Source organism: Scophthalmus maximus, chromosome 9, assembly GCF_022379125.1.
Source record: "Scophthalmus maximus strain ysfricsl-2021 chromosome 9, ASM2237912v1, whole genome shotgun sequence".
NCBI classification, from domain to species: Eukaryota; Metazoa; Chordata; class Actinopteri; order Pleuronectiformes; family Scophthalmidae; genus Scophthalmus; species Scophthalmus maximus.
In genome coordinates, this window is record NC_061523.1 from 8208955 (window position 1) to 8227616 (window position 18662).

General features: G+C 48.7%; 1 protein-coding gene across 5 annotated transcripts in view; it reads right to left on the minus strand.

Annotated features, from left to right (window-relative positions):
* tenm2a (teneurin transmembrane protein 2a) overlaps window positions 1-18662 on the minus strand; it is a 197783-nt gene that overhangs the window by 12452 nt on the left and 166669 nt on the right. For 3 of the 5 annotated variants that reach the window (XM_047334499.1, XM_047334498.1, XM_035649914.2), the window contains 15 exons: window positions 18342-18537; window positions 16892-16993; window positions 16217-16411; window positions 14693-14893; window positions 12681-12866; window positions 11635-11661; window positions 7543-7689; window positions 7021-7231; window positions 5923-6042; window positions 4331-4592; window positions 3691-3958; window positions 2329-2472; window positions 957-1206; window positions 506-526; window positions 136-365 (listed from right to left, as the gene is read on the minus strand). In XM_047334499.1, coding sequence (XP_047190455.1) covers window positions 136-365; window positions 506-526; window positions 957-1206; window positions 2329-2472; window positions 3691-3958; window positions 4331-4592; window positions 5923-6042; window positions 7021-7231; window positions 7543-7689; window positions 11635-11661; window positions 12681-12866; window positions 14693-14893; window positions 16217-16411; window positions 16892-16993; window positions 18342-18537 — 2560 coding nt within the window. The remainder of the gene's footprint in view (window positions 1-135; window positions 366-505; window positions 527-956; window positions 1207-2328; window positions 2473-3690; window positions 3959-4330; window positions 4593-5922; window positions 6043-7020; window positions 7232-7542; window positions 7690-11634; window positions 11662-12680; window positions 12867-14692; window positions 14894-16216; window positions 16412-16891; window positions 16994-18341; window positions 18538-18662) is intronic. The other 2 variants (XM_047334501.1, XM_047334500.1) reach the window with 1 other exon arrangement.

An 18662-nucleotide genomic window follows, 5' to 3' on the forward strand; every position in this document is an offset into this window, starting at 1 on the left:
TGGCCCAGTCCAAGGCAACATCTTTAAAAGTCTTGTTTTGTCCAAACATTGGTACAGAACCAAAGGATATTCAGTCACCATGTTTGCTTGATAATTGACCAAAACAATAATTCAGTAGGAAAATGTTCTTTTTACCTTTGGGGCTCATAAGTGTAGCTTCGGTGGCTTTGCCGCCGTCGCCGCAGCGCTCATCAAAGGGCAGGCACTGCTCCCCTGTCCCAGCCACCACCTCTGCGTTGTCCGACAGCAGCCGGCCTCCCGTCAGTGACCGGACACGATAGATCCGCCGGGAGTTGGTGTCCGAGATGAAGACCGCACCAGATACTGGATCCACAGCCAGGAAGTACTTATGGGTTGGGTTATTACTATGGTGACAGAAAAAAAGAAGTAATTAATATTATTCCAACATATAGTTTTATGTAACATTTTCCATTAAAGATGGTTTCAACTACTTTTGCTATAATGTGCACAAGACTCTTTGAATTTACCATCATAAGGATCTTACCTGTGTCTGAAATCTTTGTTCCTTCAAAGGGAGATAAAAAAAACAACAACAACACAAATGTTAATTCACACTAGTCTGCAGAGACTATCCTACAGAGAGCAACACATATCTGGCTGTGGTGTGAACAGCAGAATTTAAACATGGGTAAAAAGTCCCTGGAGAACTGGTAGAGAGTACAGCGACTAAGTGTGCTCCTGTCTCCTCATCCCCTGCGTCTCACCTTATTCTTTCTGTTTCAAGGGAATATACATGTTCTATGTACTGAAAGCACCCTGCAAATCTCCCCCTTTCTCTCCTGCCATCTTTCTTAAATATGATCTTGTATCTACCAGTATTTTTTCCTGCAACTTAAAAAAACCCCCACTAAATCCCAATCCATTTTCTTATCGATAATTCTTTCTTTCCTTACCCTTTTCCTTTCTACACCCGATTTGGAGTGCTGGGTTTTTACCTTAACTCGAGGATGCCAGTTGTGTTCATAGATGGATAGACCCTGCGCACAAAGTTGAGGTCCCCAACGTAGAGGCTGCCATCGATGCCCATCGCCAGGGCGACCGGCGCCAGCAGCTTGTTGCCGTCTGCGAGGCCATTGCAGCTCGGGCAGGAGATGCTGCGCCTCCGTCCGTTTCCCATGATGCTGGTGACAACGGGGGGCTGCTCCGTCACAAAGATGTTCTCGCCGCTGCCCTTGTGTAGGATGCCTGGAGAGGAGAGAAAATGTTAGCGCTGGCCTTCTTTTCCAAACTAAAATGGTGAACATGTACCTTCCAAACTTCAGCATGTTCACATTGTCATTTTGAGCATCATCAATGTGGATTCACGAGCAGCTGGTATCGCTGACATTTTATTTTGATATTCTATCATTTCATCTTACATTAGTCTTTTTGGTGGCCAAGGAGAAGAATAGCTTGGACATGTTTATTCACTCTAGCAGATGGGCCTGAGTTCGTTCTGTCCAGCCTGATTTTCATCTGACCCGAAAGTGCTCAGGCTAATCACAACCATTTATCTAAATTGGGGCGGGTTTGATGCGAAGACCGGCAAAGGAGCGCCCAAAGGGAGCGCCGCCGGAGCCTTTTCGTTAATAACAAAAGATGAGGTCTCCTTCGACACAGTCATTTAACGATCAGAGCTGTACATTTTCTCTTAAGGACGAACAAACAACAAATGTCACTTGGTCTGGAGACGCCTGGCTGGAAAAACACGACCGTGTTGTACAGCAGGCTTACATCAGGGGACAAGGGAGGTGTGGCTGCATTACCCCACTTCTAAAAATACATCTATACACCACTGGTCCTTCAGTTCTGCCCATTCCATTAGTGCATTGATTGTCATAGCAGGTGAATGAGTGCATGAGCCCATTTCTTTCTCCATGCTTTTGAGCATTCCTGCGCAGAATATGGATAATGGCATAGCTGAGAATAACTCCCACTCGCCCAGCGCCATAAGAGATCCTGAGTCGGTTATTCTGCCCCCAAACTTCCTGACCCCCTGCCTCTATTCTAGTAGCGTCTGCTGATTGGTCGGTGTACACCTTCGTTCGGAACGGCTGGTGTGAGTGAATGAGGGGGGCAGACTGCGAGAGAACACAAGCTCTACCCGTGAAAACCCCCCACTGACAGGTAAAAAGAGGTGCCTGGCAAATCTGCGTGAAGCACAGGAAGTTTACACCCTCCGAAAGGCGATAGCAAGTTCCGCGAGACATAACGTAAAGATGCTACACATGAGCGCTATATATAAACTCGAAGGATAAAAACGGGGGAAAGGGTAAGAAATCTGAGCTGATGGTTTTTTGGGGGTTATCAGGCTGCGAGTTTACGTACCACTGCGTGTGTTGAGGATGTGGTGCTTGTTGAGTGACCAGCCACCCAGATTGGTGGGATCCAGCTCGTAGCCTTGCAGAACGGCTGTCCTCTTCTCCCAGAGGATGAGGCTGGCACAGGACTCATACTCATAGCCCACTGACACTGTAGGCAGGAGAGCGTAGAGGGGGAGAAAGAGATGGAACACAGTAAGTGATCAAAAAAAACCCTATATAAAATGCAAAAATATGAAAGAAACAATACAGGAAGAGAGGCACTATTAAGAGCATAACATTTCAAGTTCATTTTAAATTGTGTAACATGTGATACAGAGAGAAGCTAGTTAGCACCTGTACTCCAGCCCGAACTCACACCTAACTAACACCCTCACCTACAGCTAAATCAATTAAAAACCCTGTTAATTGGACAGAGTGCATGGTGGGCCTTTAAATCTTATGGGCCACACCGGTTGCCATGGTAAAAGCCTCACTGCTGTACCAGTCACGCACACGTGCCGACGGGCAGAGGCTCATTTGTCTTTTGTTTGAAATGCGCAAGAAATGAGCTGAAATGCGGAGGGGGCCGTACCACCACGCCGCTTTACACGCAAGCGTATGTATGCATGCCGTGCTGGCGCGCGTGCTGTTGTGTTCCCACTTGGCAAAAAGGAAAAAGTGTGTTAACACATCAATTCCCACTCGAGTCACACAGAGAGTGTTATCGCCTGCACCTTTCCGTCTTCGGTGCAGCCTACAACGTCGCACACCTGCGTCTGTATCCGCTGTTTGCAGAACGCAACCCGACGGTAGACCACGCTACGTGCGCTTTATTTTCCTTTCGAGGGATTTGTAAAATGACAGTTACCCCCGGGGCGGCGTGATAATCTTTGAGTGGATGTAATTTCACAAACCGTATGCCCCTCATCATTTCGGTCCACAGTGAAGCCCCCCAGATGTCCACTGCATCTGGGGCCCTGACAGCAATGTTTGGCTGACAGCGTCTGTGAGCGACTGTGACGGCGGAGTGTAATAGCGCCGCGGCTCCCCTGGACTCCTGCTTGCTGCTCCAGTACCTAACTGCTAACTCACCCTGATGGCTAATAACCCTTCACCACGGTTACGGCTGGCTGACTGAGCCACACGCAGCCCCAATGAAAAATAGACGACTGAGGAGGAAGCACTTAACTGTGGCCACGCTGCGTAGTGGATAGGGGGCCGGCTTTCTCATGTATTATCTCCTTCAAGCTTCCTAATTAGCACTCTCTCCCTCTGTCAGAGCGAGCGCTGCCTTTGCTGGTAAAAGTTTCTAATCTATTCAGTGAGTGCAGGGCTGGGAATTAAAAAAAAAGATGTATCCCTCCCTCCATCCACCCTTTCTACTCACCGACAGCTTCGGAAAGCCCGTAGACCCTCTGCCCATACGCGTCGGTCTTATCCCAGATGTAGGTGTAGGCCAAGTTCGGTGAGGCGTGGAACCACTTCTGGAAGAGGTGGCCCTCCACTGCTACCATCAGGTGGACCTTCAGCAGGCCCATGGACACCACGGCAGGGGTCATGGTCACCTTGAGCAGGGAGCGGTATCCCTGAGTCCTGGAGCTGAGGTAGCACAGCTTCAGGCTGGTGCCGGGCACCTCGATCTGCTCGTGTAGCACCTGGAAGACAGTGGGACGAGACGACGGGAGAGAGGGATTAGGGGGGGGGATTAGAGAGTGAGGGAGTAATGGGGGTCACGCTTCCACTGACGGCTGAAGGACAAAAAAGGGGAAAAACAATGGAAGCAGGGAAGAAATAGAGTAAGAGGGAACAAATGGAGGGGGGGTGGCTATGGAAGAGAAATGAGAGAGAGAGAGAGAGAGAGAGAGAGAGAGAGAGAGAGAGAGAGGGAGAGAGGGAGAGAGGGAGATAGGGAGAGAGAGAGAGAGAGAAAGAGGGAGCTACAAGAGACAGGCGTACAGGAGAGCAGGAAGAGAAAGAGGGAACCAGGAGGAAGATTAACCGGCTGCCAGAGGTCAGTGGTACTGCACCTGTGTCTCCGGTATGATGGGTTTCTCCCCTGGATTGGAGCTGAAGAAGGAGGAGAGAGGGGATGCAATCACAAGAGGGTCAGGCCTGACGAAGCCGCTCAGGTCGCAGCCCGGGATCGTGTTCTCTTCTGTCTTAAGCACCAGAGTGTCCATAGCATAAAACTGGCTCCAGGGCAGCCACACGGTGCGCTCCTGGCTCAGGAAGGGGGCGCGCTCGAACCGCAGAGTCAGTGATGCACCACCGTTAGCTATCAGGTCAAACCTGGAGAGGTTTGCGAGAAGAGGATGGGAATGAGGCACAGGTGGGGAGGTGCTGTGGCGGATGGACTGTTATTTGGACTCAGTATTTACTCCACTACTTTAGAAATGATAATTCAACAACAAAAAAACACCTGGAATAAATATTGCAGCATTATGGCACGACAAACTTGGACAGCACAATTGTCAAGACAACAGCTAAAAGGCCTGGAACATGAAGATTACAAAGTTAGGACATAGACGTGATTTGGTTACAGCAGATGTTCTCCTTTAATCCCCTTTCTCCCCAAATCATGGTCGAACGCTGTGGGTTAATGATTAGCATATGAAATATACACATTCACATTTCTTGTGACTAATGGCCAAAGCTTTGCGAGCGCCGTGGCAAACAGTTTCCCACAACTGAAAGAAAAAGAAAAAAACCAAGAGGAGGTCAGACGGGGACTTCAGAACATGATCACAAGTCTTTGAAACTAGTGCGTAACTGCGCCCCTGCAATATAAGGCCTATTAAATGTTACTCGAAGTTCCGGCGTTTTCAGCGTCAGCTTGGCCTAACTGGGAGAAAAATTCTGCAAAGAAACCAGTGAATCTAGGAGGTGGGTGGAGGAGTGGCTGTAAAGAACCTGAGACAGGAAACACAGAAACTGCACATTTAATGAGCAGAGGTCAGTAAGTACAACCGACGAATCAAGTTTTGGACTAACATGTTACGGGTGTCAGGCCAGACTTAAAATTCAATTTAACTTGCAGGGAGGAGAACTGGACAGAAAAGTCAAATTAAAGCAGCCGAGAAACTCCCGCGCAAGCTGGAAGTCCTGGAGAAGAAACAGAGAGACGTGTCAGCCGGGTTAACCGTGTGGCCAAGGAGCAAAGGATTGATGGCCCTATTTTTGGTTTCACATGTTCATTTTGAGTAAAACGTCCATTGTTGTAACATTATAGACATGACATAAAAAATATTCATGAAAACAAACCATATTGTCCCCCCAGTAATATTGCATTTGGCGTAGTGTTTTCACACTTATTCTTCCCCCATTGTTTCTATTGTAATGCAATTTTCGGGGGGTCAAATTGTTATGATAATGCTCAATTAATTTACTCTGCTCTTAGTCGAAAATCCTCTTTCTTTCTCTGCATCAAGTTATTTGTGGCGTCAATGGCTTAGTTTCCTCTTGGGATCATTGAACAGTAAAGTTTCTTAATCTAATCAAGTCTAATCTAATCTAATCTAATCTGATCTAATCTAATCTAATCTAATCTAATTAATACAGCCTATGGGGTGAGGTAGTTTCAGAGTCGCGGCAAAGCGTGCCGGGGAGCTGTTGTACATACATTCCATCCTGCCGGGTCAGCGTGTATCCGTAGTGAGGGTTGTTGACGAAAGACACGTTCACCCCCACCAGAGGGGTCCCATCCGTCGTCAACACCTGACCCCGGATTAGAGATGCCAAGCTGGAAGAGGACAGAGGAGACAAGAGAGTGACGGAGCGAAATAGTCAATCCATCAGGCCAATCTTCCTAACCATCAATCATCTGGTTTGATTAATCACGCCGTCTTTCAATCATCCAATTTACCCCGTTCATCCGCTGCTCTGGTCTTCCACCACTCATTAATTAGAAACAATCAGCGGCCCACACCATCTGAATAAGTGCACGTCAATCATGTAAACAAACCATGACATTAAAGACGGATATGTGTGTATGGCTCTGTGTGTGTGTGTGTGTGTGTGTGTTTCTGCGTCCTAGCGAGCTGATGCACACAGAATAACAACTGAATGTTCCTCAGCGTCATCACTTTGATGAGTTATTTCCTTTGAAACATCTGACGTGCGCCTGCGTAAATGTATGCAGACAAGAATCAGCACCATGGGCAGCGCTTCACAGCTCCACTAAATCAACTGGGGGAATCTTGGCTCTGTTCTGCCTTTGGCGCCGGGATTTGTTAAGGTCTTGGCCGCCCCTGTGAACCAATCTGAAGTCTGTTTGATATTTGTGATGTGGAGTCTATAAAAGTTAGGTTATTATTTTCCTGGCATGCAATCACATACTGTAAATGTCAAACCCTCTAAGAACATAAGTGTGGTTATCTGAAAGCATCTCACAGGCATGTATAATATATATTTTTTATATGGTGCCACCAAACTCAAAAAACTCTTTTACAAGTTTCTATCCTGCTTTTGTTCTCCCGTGAAATGCTAGGAGAGTTTTGATGATTCATGCTGCACTCATGGGCATACACATATATGTAATTGATAAAATGGGCAACTAGCCAACCCTTTCCATCACGCAAATGAGGAAACAAGGAAAGATATTACTTTGCCAGCTTTGTCTGGCTCTTTCAGGTTATGGTCTGATGTTATATTTGCAATCTGCGTCTCCGGTTGTCTGGGTGATACCACTGGTGGCGTGAAATAATGTGTCTGTTCATACCTGGAGTTGAACGGGTTTTCCCCGGGGATGGTGTGGGTGCTGTCCCGTCCCACCAGCATTTTGACGCGGTCGTAGAAGGAGCGGACGTGGGGCTGGGACGCGGGGCTCTGCTGGATGACCTGCAGGGGGTCCCGGGAGCCGCGGCACAGTGGACTGTTCTGACAGGGGCTCTGGATGCAGCAGTCGGGGTCCATGCAGTCCGTGAGTCCATCTGATAGTTCAGGGGCAAAGGGCAATTATGAGGTGGGTTTCTGGGAGCGGCAAAGAATGCAAACATATCGACCCCTGCTTCTGCCGCTCATGATGTAACATTTTGATAATCAGTACTTAAAAAAAAACAACGGCTATCCGTAGTGAGGGTTCTTCTCATGAGACCTTTATCTTAATCCTACTACTCATTTTGATTCATTATTTCCCCTCTATCTCACTTCATTCTATTCACAAGCAAAACTTTTTCGAAGGTGGATTCCTAAAGCAAGTGCTGCTTCACTCCAAATCTCCTCCCCGCTCCCCACAATTCACCTCCTTCATTGTCCTTGTTGTCGGCACAGGAGGTCTCCATGGCGACACTGCAGCCGGAGCCTCTCCAGCCTGTCTGGCATTCACAGTGCCAGCTCTGCTGTCCCATGGTGCACTGGCCGTTCCCGTTGCACAAGTTGGGACAGCCGTCTGTGAGGAGAGGACAAGAGGAGAGGAGGGGGAGGAAGGAAAGGGGGGGGGGTTATCATCACCGATACACAGATGAGCACACACATTCTCTCACACACACACACACACACACACACACACACACACACACACACACACACACACACACACACACACACACACACACAGGCTCATATGGTTATGATAGACCAATGACTATCCCTCTTGGATAAGCACACAGAAGCATATTGTAAATATTGATTGTTCAAGAATCAATTTAATACAGCGGGTCAATTTTCATAGACACCATCTCATCTGTATGTCTCTACACATGTGGCATGGCTGCGGACGCGCGCTTGTGTATGTGTGGACAGAGGTGAATGGATCATTTGATTCATTTATGTGGTAGAGGCCCACCTGATCATCCCTCTCTCTCTCTCTCTCACACACACTCACGATTCAGTGTAGATAATGGGATTGGGATGGCCTGAGAGTAATGCTTTCTCATGAGAGAATGAGATTATGTTCAACTCAGTGTGTGTGTATGCGCATCGGTGCGCGTGTGTATGCGCGCCCAGCGGCAGTCTGGGGACTAATAAACCTTAATTTTAGTTTATGCAAAAAAAAGCCCATCAGAATCTATGAGCCTGGAGCCGAGTGAGTTCTGTAACTGCCATAGCAAGACAAGCTTCACCGTGAAAGTGACTTAAAGGCGATGAGAAGCAGACATTTAGATTGAGAAAAATCTAAAAATCTCCAGTTTTGTGAAATTCTTGCGAAGCGTGTTCTTTTTTTATTTATGGGACGATTTCAGTGATTGAAACTGACTATCTGGAGGTTTGTTGTCACTGTCAGGGTGTAAGACCATAACTGCTCATTTTTTAAATGTCAGACAGAGCTAGGTAGCTGCTGGCTGTTTCCCCTTGTTTCCAGCCCTTATGCTAAACTAATCTAACAGCTGCACGTCCGCAGCGTCATATTGAGCGGACGTGCCGTGCATGACCGCGGTGTTGATCTTCCAGTTTAACTCTCAACAATAAAGCTATTCCTGTTTTCTTTTTCATTCTGAAAGCTCGTATTGACATTTTTACCTATTTCTATTTACAATTTGCACCCATGCTCAGACAATCTTGTCTGTCAATGTCTTTTTTCCAAAAGGCATTTTAACTCCTTAGTCTGGTTTAGGTCACCATTATCCTGTATCGACCGTAGATCATGTGTCTGCCACATTATGATGTACCAGGGAGAGAGGGAAAAAAAGGGCAATGACAGTGTGTTTTCTCCAGCGGCACACGGAGCCCAGGGCAAACTGGTCACGGTGATTTTCTCTTCACTAAATGTGAGAGCGTGGATGCAACACTTTTAGGTCTACCCGCGCGAGACGGAGGCAAAGACAGGGTTGACTGATAAAACAATATGTGCAATGCACGCAAAGGCACTTAGTCCCAAACTCACACGGCCCTGACGTTTCTCGAGTGAGGACGGGCCAAAAATGTTATAGATAGATAAAAAATAAACAGTGAGAGATTATGACTGTGAAACACTTTTCATAAGAGTCTGGCTCCGACAGATTAATGAACAAATTTTCACTCAAGTTGCCACTGTAGTATTTTGCCCTCTAACAAATCGCTGCATCAATAAAGCCATGCATTATGAATACAAATAGTGCAATCTAAACTGTGGCAGCGGCTAAATTAACAGGCATTTCTTCCCGATTGGCGTTTCATCATGCGTCTCAACCACCAGGCGATGACGGAAAGTCCACAAAGGACTTGAAATAAAAGACTGGGAGCCATCTTGTTTTGAACTGGGAAGAAGGGATAGAGAGAGAGAGAGAGAGAGAGAGAGAGAGAGAGAGAGAGAGAGAGAGAGAGAGAGAGAGAGAGGTGGGGTGGGGGGGGGGGCGTGGAAGCTAAACCAAGTTTTTCAGCTCAACAAGAGGAATCAAATCAAAGGTTTTTAGCTTTAATTATTACCATTTTCTGCATCAGGGGACTGCTCATGACACTGTATTAACAGTCAAGCTGGAATAGATTGTCCCCAAGTATTGAGCTGGGGGAACAAAGGCAGTTAGCGGTGATTGCCTGTTAAATGGAGTTGCCATTTAGAGCAGCCAAATACTTATGAAGCGCCCGGACAGGACAATCCATAGTGGGCATTGATCGGCGTGCCTGGGCAGGCCGGCGCGGGGGCTCCTCTCTCTTTAATGCCAGGGCCCAGTCGATACCCCCTCATACTAACAAGAATAAAGTGGGATTTCAGAAACCATTAACTCCACCCACCTCGCTAATGTGGTTGGACTCTGATGAAATCCCCTTAAAAAGGAGAAGAAATTGCCTTGGGTTATGGGTCAGCACACACACTCGCTTGTGTGGTGTGCGTACGTGTGTGTGTGTGTGTGTGTGTGTGTGTGTGTGTGTGTGTGTGTGTGTGTGTGTGTGTGTGTGTGTGTGTACGTTTGTGTGTGTGTGTGTGTGTGTGTGTGGGGGGGGGGGGGGGGGGGGTTGCTGGGTGGGTGTCGGGGTATATGTCTGGATAGAGAAAGATATTGTGTAAGACTCCGGGGAAGGGGTGTGAGAAAGAGAATGTGAGAGACAGAGGGACAGAAAGAGAGCGAGAACAAAGTGTATAAGTGAAACTAAGTCAAGGCATTGTGCCGAAAAGTTCCACCATTCTCTCCATTCCCCCCGTTTCCAGCTTTAAAAGGTCACGAAGTAAAGGTCACAGCCATAAATCCGAGGCCGCTGCTTATAGATGGACCAGATAACTCTGCACTTTCTCAGATCAGCCTCCCACTCATCTGCTCCCCGTCCTCAGAAGCTACCTGAGGAATTACATTGATTGCGTTACGCCACATTTCCTTTCACCCCATCTCGCCGCTTCCCTTTGATTCCATCTGTTCCTCTTCGCTCTCCCTCTGTGTCTAGTGCTTTTAAACCCCGCGATTTACCTTTTGGCTCTTCATAAAACAATGAGCATTATTCCATTAAGCAGGGGGTGAGGGTGAGAGGACACTGTCAACGGCGCTCCGGGGACCTGTACTGTCAGGCAATCTGTGCTGCTCCGCGTAACCCGACAGAGGTTCAGCTGCGGGCCGATCTATTGAGCATTCTTGCCGCGCATGTGAGACAACTCATCCCGGACCTTCACCGTCCTCTGTCTGCATCCGTGGCTCATCCCATATCCATGATTCCATTTATCTTTGTGCGATCTGACTAAGCTGTTTGGTTCTTTCACTTTTTCTTGGCTTAGGTTGGCGGGGGGTGGGTTTGATGAATAAAAAAAAATGAAAAAAAATGGAATTAATACTGTATGCTCACTGAGTCACACACACAAACAAACTCAAACACACACACACGCGCGCTCACAAAATGAATTTATTATCGTGGCTGTTGCCACAAATACCCAAATGTAAACACGCACACACTCAGCCACTCTGTATTTTTGACACCACATTACGGCCTCGCATCAGTGGCCTATGAAATTCACCAATTACAGTACCTCAAAAGTTCTTTTGCGGCTTTCATCATTTTCTCCTCGTGTGAAAAAAACAGATGTTTTTACGCGGCGCGTGACTAGAATACCCGGGCAAGGGTTATGTGTTTGTGTTTCCACATTCGAGATACACGGAGAGGGGGGAACGCGCTCACACGCACATGCCACATCCACACATTCACAGCGCTGTGCAGCCGCGCACTGCTGGCACCACACTATGGGCTCTACGGTACCCCCACAACACATCTACTGTAGGCTCAATGACAGCGAGCCCCCCGCTGTCGTGCACGGCTACCAAATGGCCGTGCACTGCACGTGGGGCGTTATCATTGAGGCCGGCACCCCGATCTACGGACAGATAGCACCACAGAGTTCTACAGAGCCAAGCCAGGCCGCAACCCACAAATGCAGCAGCTATAGCTTCTACCACCACAGGCTAAGAAAACAAAACACCGGAGTCAGATACGGTACCTGCTTTGTCAACCATGCTCCCATGGTCTGCAGTGGGAGAAAACGTGCAAAAGGTAAGAGATGGGGAGAGGTTTTCTTTAAATTTTTTTTAGTAAAAATAAATACAAGCAACATCATGCAGAGCTGAAATGAACAACAGGCAAGCGGAGATAAGCCATACACTGAGAGTGTCTGATGCGAGTGAAATGTGCTTTGCGCCACACTAAGGCCTGACAACTCTTTCATCTCGGGCTGATGCTGCAGTCAAAGCTGCCCTACTTTCTGATGGGGGGGGGGGGGGGATCATAAACTCTCGTTCCCCCCTGTGCATATGTATGTATGTGTCTGGGCATGCGTGCGCATGTATGCATACGTGTTGCTTTGTGGTTTTGCTCGCTTGTGTGTATCAGATTGCAGTCGCAATGCTGGGCGGTGACGGGCAAATGAGACGTTGTGTCTCCAAAAGCACTGTGAATCAAAGGGACCCAGCAACTCATCCATCCAATGTGACAGTGATGTCAATGTGAGACAGTGGCTGACATAAAGAGTCACACGCACGCACGCGCACGCACGCACGCACACACACGCACGCACGCACGCACACAAACAACGCAGGGGAGCTATTTTTTGATCACAGTGGGGTGAAGAGTTTTGCCTTTCATCACACAACTTTGGTGTTTCAAAGGCCGCGGAAACTAAGTTTCCTGGAGTCTGCAGTTGAGAGGAAACCTAAAAGCAGCTAAATCCTGCTCTTTTGTAATCCTCCCACCCCCACTTCAAAGAGCGCTTGCTCCTCTCCTCCTGTTTCGCCCGCCTCCTACATCAACCCCTCTCTTCAATTCCCCCGAGGTCTCCCTTTTGCCTCCACTTCTCGCGTCCAAATTCCTTTAACAAAGTGGAAAAGGAGCTGCCAGTTGAGTCTTACCCCGGTGCTTGGTGTTTCTGTGCACACCCACATGCTGACACGCAGACACACATCAAACACACACCTCCACACACACACACACACACACACACACACACACACACACACACACACACACACACACACAGAGAGAGGCTCTTACCGATGGTGCAGTGCTCCCCGTTCCAGCCCTGGTGACACTGGCACTTTCCGTCCTTGCAGGTCCCGTGTTTGATGCACAGCGGGTTGCACACGCGCTGGTCACACCCTGCGCCGGTCCAGCCCTCCTCACAGCGACACGCTCCGCCCATACACACCCCGTGGGTCCCGCAGTCGACTGAACATACCTCTGAAGGAAGCGAGAACACTCTGGGTCACGAAAACAAACGTTCCTGGACTAAAAAGGTGCATGTGCTTCGGAGGTATGAACACTGATCTGCAGGTCAAAGGAGTCTTTTTGGTTTGTTTGCCTGGCTTGCATGTATTGGTTGGTTCAAGAGCAGCAAAATTGCCATATTTCAAAGAGAAGCAGACTCCATGTTGAAACATAGTCACCATACTACTATAGTCACATGTAACTACACTTTTAAACCCAATAAGTGTTAATGTTTGATTTCATCCCATGTGACAGCCACGAACGCCGTCTCATTTCCCTGGCAAGTGGACAAGAAAAATTTAAAACAATCAAACCCACTCCAGTGCACTAAATACAATTCTCCAGCATGCAACTTCAATAAAAACCGGCGACAGTGGCCTTGTGACGACCGGGTTTATTTCCTGTGCCTCCATTACAGTCACCGTGATTCTCAGATATCGCAGGCAAGCGACGGCGCATGTGGCGAGATGTGACAATGCCGCTCGTGTGCTCGGGACACCCCAGTGTGCGGGAAATGTGGTGTGTACAGATGTTTTGATACACACTCGCCGGGGCGTCCTGCAGTGTGGAACAATGTTCCCTTTATTAAGGCCAAGCGTAGCTTCTCTCATAACAAGCGCTGGAGTCTCTGCTTGTGATCCTGAGATGGGGAGGTGGTGTTTCAGGCGGGCACAGCGGAGGTTGCCGTCTCTCCAACTGCGGGCGGCAGTATTTTTATTGAGATGAAAAAACTGTGGAAGTTGAGTATTTTATTACAAAGGGCTTTTAAAACGTGGAGCCAGCTACTTTTACAACCAATATCTCCCTTCTTTTTTCACTCTGTCATTGGGTGAAGCCGAGCATTATAAATCTCTTCACAGGAATTGAGTCCAGACGCCAATCCTCCTCTTGCACCCCCCGCCCCCATGCAGACATAGCCCCACCTCTTGTTAACCGTTAGTGTCAATATTCACAATGCAAACATGCCTTCAACAGTCATGTAGCCATTGAACGTCTGGAATTGGCATTTCATTATCTTTTTCTCTACTAAAATCACTGCGCTGGCTCCCAGGGCAATGCAGAATCAACTTCAATATTATAATAATAATAATAATCTATAAAGCCCATAATAGCCTAGCTCCCCGGTGCATTTCTGACATGCTCACTGACTGCAGTCCAATTAGACCTTTCAGTCTATTACGCGGTGGTCTTCCAATTGTACCTATAAGATCCAGATGTGAGGAGGAGGCATTCACTTTGGTCTTTCTCTCTGGGACTACCTAATGACCTGAGATCTGTCACGATTACAACTTCTTTTTCGGTTTCCTTAAGCTTCTGATTCGTTGCTCTGCATGTTTGTGTGTGTGTGGGTCCGATCCTGGCTTGTGTCTGTGGGCTGGATGTGGAGTCTTCTCATGTGCTTTAGTGGGTGGTTTTTCTTCATTTTTTCCCTCTCTTTTGTTTTTTATTCTGGCTGCAGTTTTTTCTGTACTTCTATTATTTTCTGTTTGCTGTTATGTAAAGCCCATTGTAATGAAAATTAAATTTGTCATAACGACACCGCCACTGTTTGTTCACTGAAAGAGATGATTTGATATAGTCTTCACAGTAAAAAAGAAAGAAAAGAAGAAGTGCCAAAATGTTATTCCTGCTTATTCCAAGTTTGTGGTTTTGGAATAAAGTCTAATAAACTAAAGAAGTGTGAAATAAAATGTATCCTCAGGGACCAAGACAGTCAGTAGTTCTATTCTGCTCATCACAAACTGCATCCATGTGTTTCACTCTCGCAGGCAAACCACCGATGCCCATGTCGCACTTACCCATGGAGCAGTCGGGTCCCATCCAGTTGGGGTCACAGCTGCACAGCCCGGTGTCCGGTATGAAGGCCCCGTGGCCGTGGCACTGGTCCGGGCACTGGGCCCTGGGCAGCTCGCAGTGGAGCCCCCCCCATCCTGGCTTACAGTGGCACTCCCCGTTCACACAGATGCCGTTGTTGGAACACGTTGGGTCCAGGCAATCCACTGCATGAAACCAGGAAAACACCACAGGGAGAGAAAAAAAAACCCAAAATGAACAAAGGCTAAGACAGAGCCGGCGTTAGAAGCAAATTAAATTATTAGTTTTTTTTAAAGAGATGTGACAGAAGACATATTTTTATTCTTTGTGTACAGAAAAAGATTATGAAATGAAAGAAAACATTACCAGAAATATTACTCAGGCAATTAAAGCACATAATATGGAATAGCTGAGTCTCTAATTGGGGCATAGCAGCAAATGTGTTCCACTCCGACAGAGTGTTTGCCTGCGTGCGTGAGCCCGTGTTTACGTGTCTGTGTGCTAATACATGGGGGAGACTGTGACACTGTCAGTCTGCCAGGTTGACAGGCGGCTCGGAGTCCGAGCAGTGACTGAAAACCAATTTGACAAATTACCTCCTCCCCCGCAAAGCGCCCACCCATCCCCTCCCTCTGGCCTCTTGTCATTGCTTCTCTGTCCCGGTCGCTCCCGCTTTCCTCGCTCTCTCCGTCTCCTTGTCGCCCCGCCCCCCCCCCCCCCCCCCCCCCCCCCCATCCCGGTCCTTCTCCCCTTTCCCCCTCAGACGCGACTGACCCTGCCGCACCTCTCCGGACACGCGCATTCACAAAGGCACGCGCTGGCACATAACCCCGGGCCCTCCATTTTCTGTTTGCCTGGCAGAAACGGCAGATCACAGTGATCGATTTTTCGTGTCGCTCGCACTCCAGGTAAATTGTTTGAGGGACTCTGCTGTGATGAATATCAGATTTGAGACCAGAGGAGAAAGGGGGAAAAAATGAAAGAGACGAGCAGGAGAGAAAAATGCTGACCTTGTTCTCCAGCCCTGAATCTTGACTTCCTTCTGTCACTCCACTGCTTTTTTCCCCCTTCAATCTTTCTTCACCCCTGGTTCCCTTGACTCTCTTTCTTCATACATATTCACCTCTCACTGCTGCCCTGACCCCCCCCCCCCCCTTCTGTTCCTCTCTTGCTTTCTTTCTGACTGCCGAGAATGTAGCATGCTGACCCTTCTCAACGAGGATCAATAGAAGCGATTTCATGATTTTCATGTGTTTTGTCTGCGGCCTCATACTTCATCTGTGTATATCAACGGCGGACGCTCACTCAGGGTAAGATGACGCTGTGATGATCTGTCTACCCTGGAGATCGAAGGGCCATGCGTGTCTTCTTCTGGGAAAACGTGTGTGCATATGTGTTGTACTGAAAACATTTAGGTTCTCTTTCAAAAGAGGAAAACCCACGCTGTCGCACAGTAAGCCATTACACATCTTTGGGTATCACCACACCATTAGCTCTCCCGCTCTCACCCTCTGCACAGCTTTGCCCCTTGTAGCCGATGGAGCACACGCAGTTGCCGTCGGTGCAGGTGCCGTGGCCGCTGCAGAGAGGGTTGATGCACTGCGTGACGGGCACGTCGCACTCGGGCCCCTTCCAGCCGCTGTAACACACGCAGGAGCCCTTGTCGTATTGGCCGTTGCCGCTGCACAGCACCGGGCACGCCGCTGGAGGATCGGAGACGGGGGGGAGGGGGGTGGGGGTGAAAGAGATTTTAAAAAAGAAGAGAAAAAACAATTAGCAGGCTTTCTCATCCTTTAAACATTAAAAAAAAAGCCAAGCTGCCCACACACACCCACGCGCAGACACCGACGAACACCGCACGACACCTCGGCGCGCGGGTGGGCTGAATAGAGTGGTTAAAGGGCTGGAGAGCGGCGATGACACGAAGAGTAATTACAGGCAAAGGTAACTAAACTATTCATCAAAGCTGTCTATCCCAGGTGAGCTCAGAGCCAAGGAGGCGTGAGCTCGGGGAGCTGCCATTCATCATCAGTCATCTTGTCTCGGCTCCACCTAAGGCCACGGCGCCACCCCGCTGCTCTTAATCCTCCCCGACGTCCCGCACGCAGCTCGTCTGATCGGGCGGCGGGAAAGACAGCAGACTCTTGCGACGGAAGGGGAGCCATTTGTAAGCAAGCTCATACCTTTGGAGCAGTCCATGCCGTGGAATCCTGGGAAGCAGTGACACACGCCGGAATTACACTCGCCGTTGCCATGGCAATTGCGCGGGCACTCCTGCACGGAATCTGTGAGGAAGACAAAGTGAGACAGAGAGAGGGGAGGGAGGGAGGTGGTGAGAGGGGTTTGATGGCGGCCATGAAAGCGTTCGATTAAATCATTGGCGGCATTCAATCTTGAAAGATACTACAAATGGTGTCAAGGCGCTCTGAATCTCACAGTCACAAAGACATCACAGGCAAACGGCCTCCTTCAAGATTCCACGCGGTCCTTCTCGACGCATTTTGAATCGTCCGTTCGTCGAGACGCTATCGTCGGCGATCTAACATTTCTCTGCATGCCGTATCGGAAAATTACAGGAGCCACCTGCCGCACGCCGACATCCTTGAACCCTGTCTCCTCCGCCTCTGTGCACGAAGGCACTTTGCCTTCGGTTGTTTACTCCCGACTCCGGTCCCACTGAGGTTATTAATAGGTCATCGGGATGTGGTTGTTTTGCGCAACTTGATACAAGCGGTAAGTTTATTTTGGACCGTTTCCTCCATCGCTTCCTCCCTTTTCTTTCCAGCTTCCACTCTCCTCCAAAGCATTACTCGGCCTATGCACACGGCCTCACTCTCTAAGACTTCCTCTCTGTTTTGCTGTCCTAAGCCAACCCCCCCCCCCCCCGCAACCGAATCTCATCCCCTCATCTCCCTCTTACCCTAATGCCACCCTCTCTTTCCTTCTTCAGCTCCTCGTCCTCTCGTCCTTTTCTCCACTTGACTTCATTCGGGCTTTGCCCCCCACCATTATGTCTTCCCCCCAGCCCCCTCCTCCACCACTCAGTCTAATTCTGCCCTCGCAGCCTCTGCCGCTCCTTCTCTCCACTGCTCCTGCCTGCTGAAACCTCGGCTGCCAGATATTGACAGTGAGGGATCCTTTCAATCTACTTGACTCTTATCCATCCCTCTTGTCTTCACACTTGTGCCTCGAACACGATTGAAAATTATTTGCGCCGCTGTTCCAAAAAGAAAAAAAATTAGTTTGCAGGGTTGTTGCAGTATTTGGTTCTTGTTTCAGATCTGGCGCAGCGACTGTTCGGGGGCTGACTGATCGTCTTCACACGTGCACACAACGGCGCAGAAGTTTTTTGACGGCGCACAATCCGCTTGTTCGACGACGTTTTTGGCAAAAACACCGATCGTTAAACTCACTAAGCGGTCCTGCCCACTTGACGATGTTACCGTAGTTGTGTGGCACGCTGCTGGTGAGATTCGCAGCCTGCGAGCGTGTGAAGTCTTTGTCAAGTCGGAGGGGAAAATCTCTGAAGTAAATAAATACGACTATGCTCCTTTCAATGGAGTAAGCATCCAAGTCTCTTCGCAGGTGTAATAGTACTGCACATGGGTAACATTGGTGAATTGGTTGTCTCACCCATGATGTTTGTGCTGAAGGAGACGGTCTCCCTCTCGCGGCCGTCGTTGTAGAAGGCCAGGTGCCAGGCACCGGCGTCCAGGTACTGGACAAACACCGCCTCATTGAGGACCACAGTTTGGATGCTCCTCCTCTCCCGCGGAGACTCCACCACGCTCCACTTCTCCTTGCCGTCCAGACGCTCCATATAGTCGTACTGCCGGAGACGGAGTGAGAGACAGTTGATTCAGTTTGAGCCATCGCCAAAGTGCCGTGGTGGCACTTCTTCAGACTGCGAAAAATGACCCGTAGTTGAATAAACAGGAAGATTTAGAAGATGGA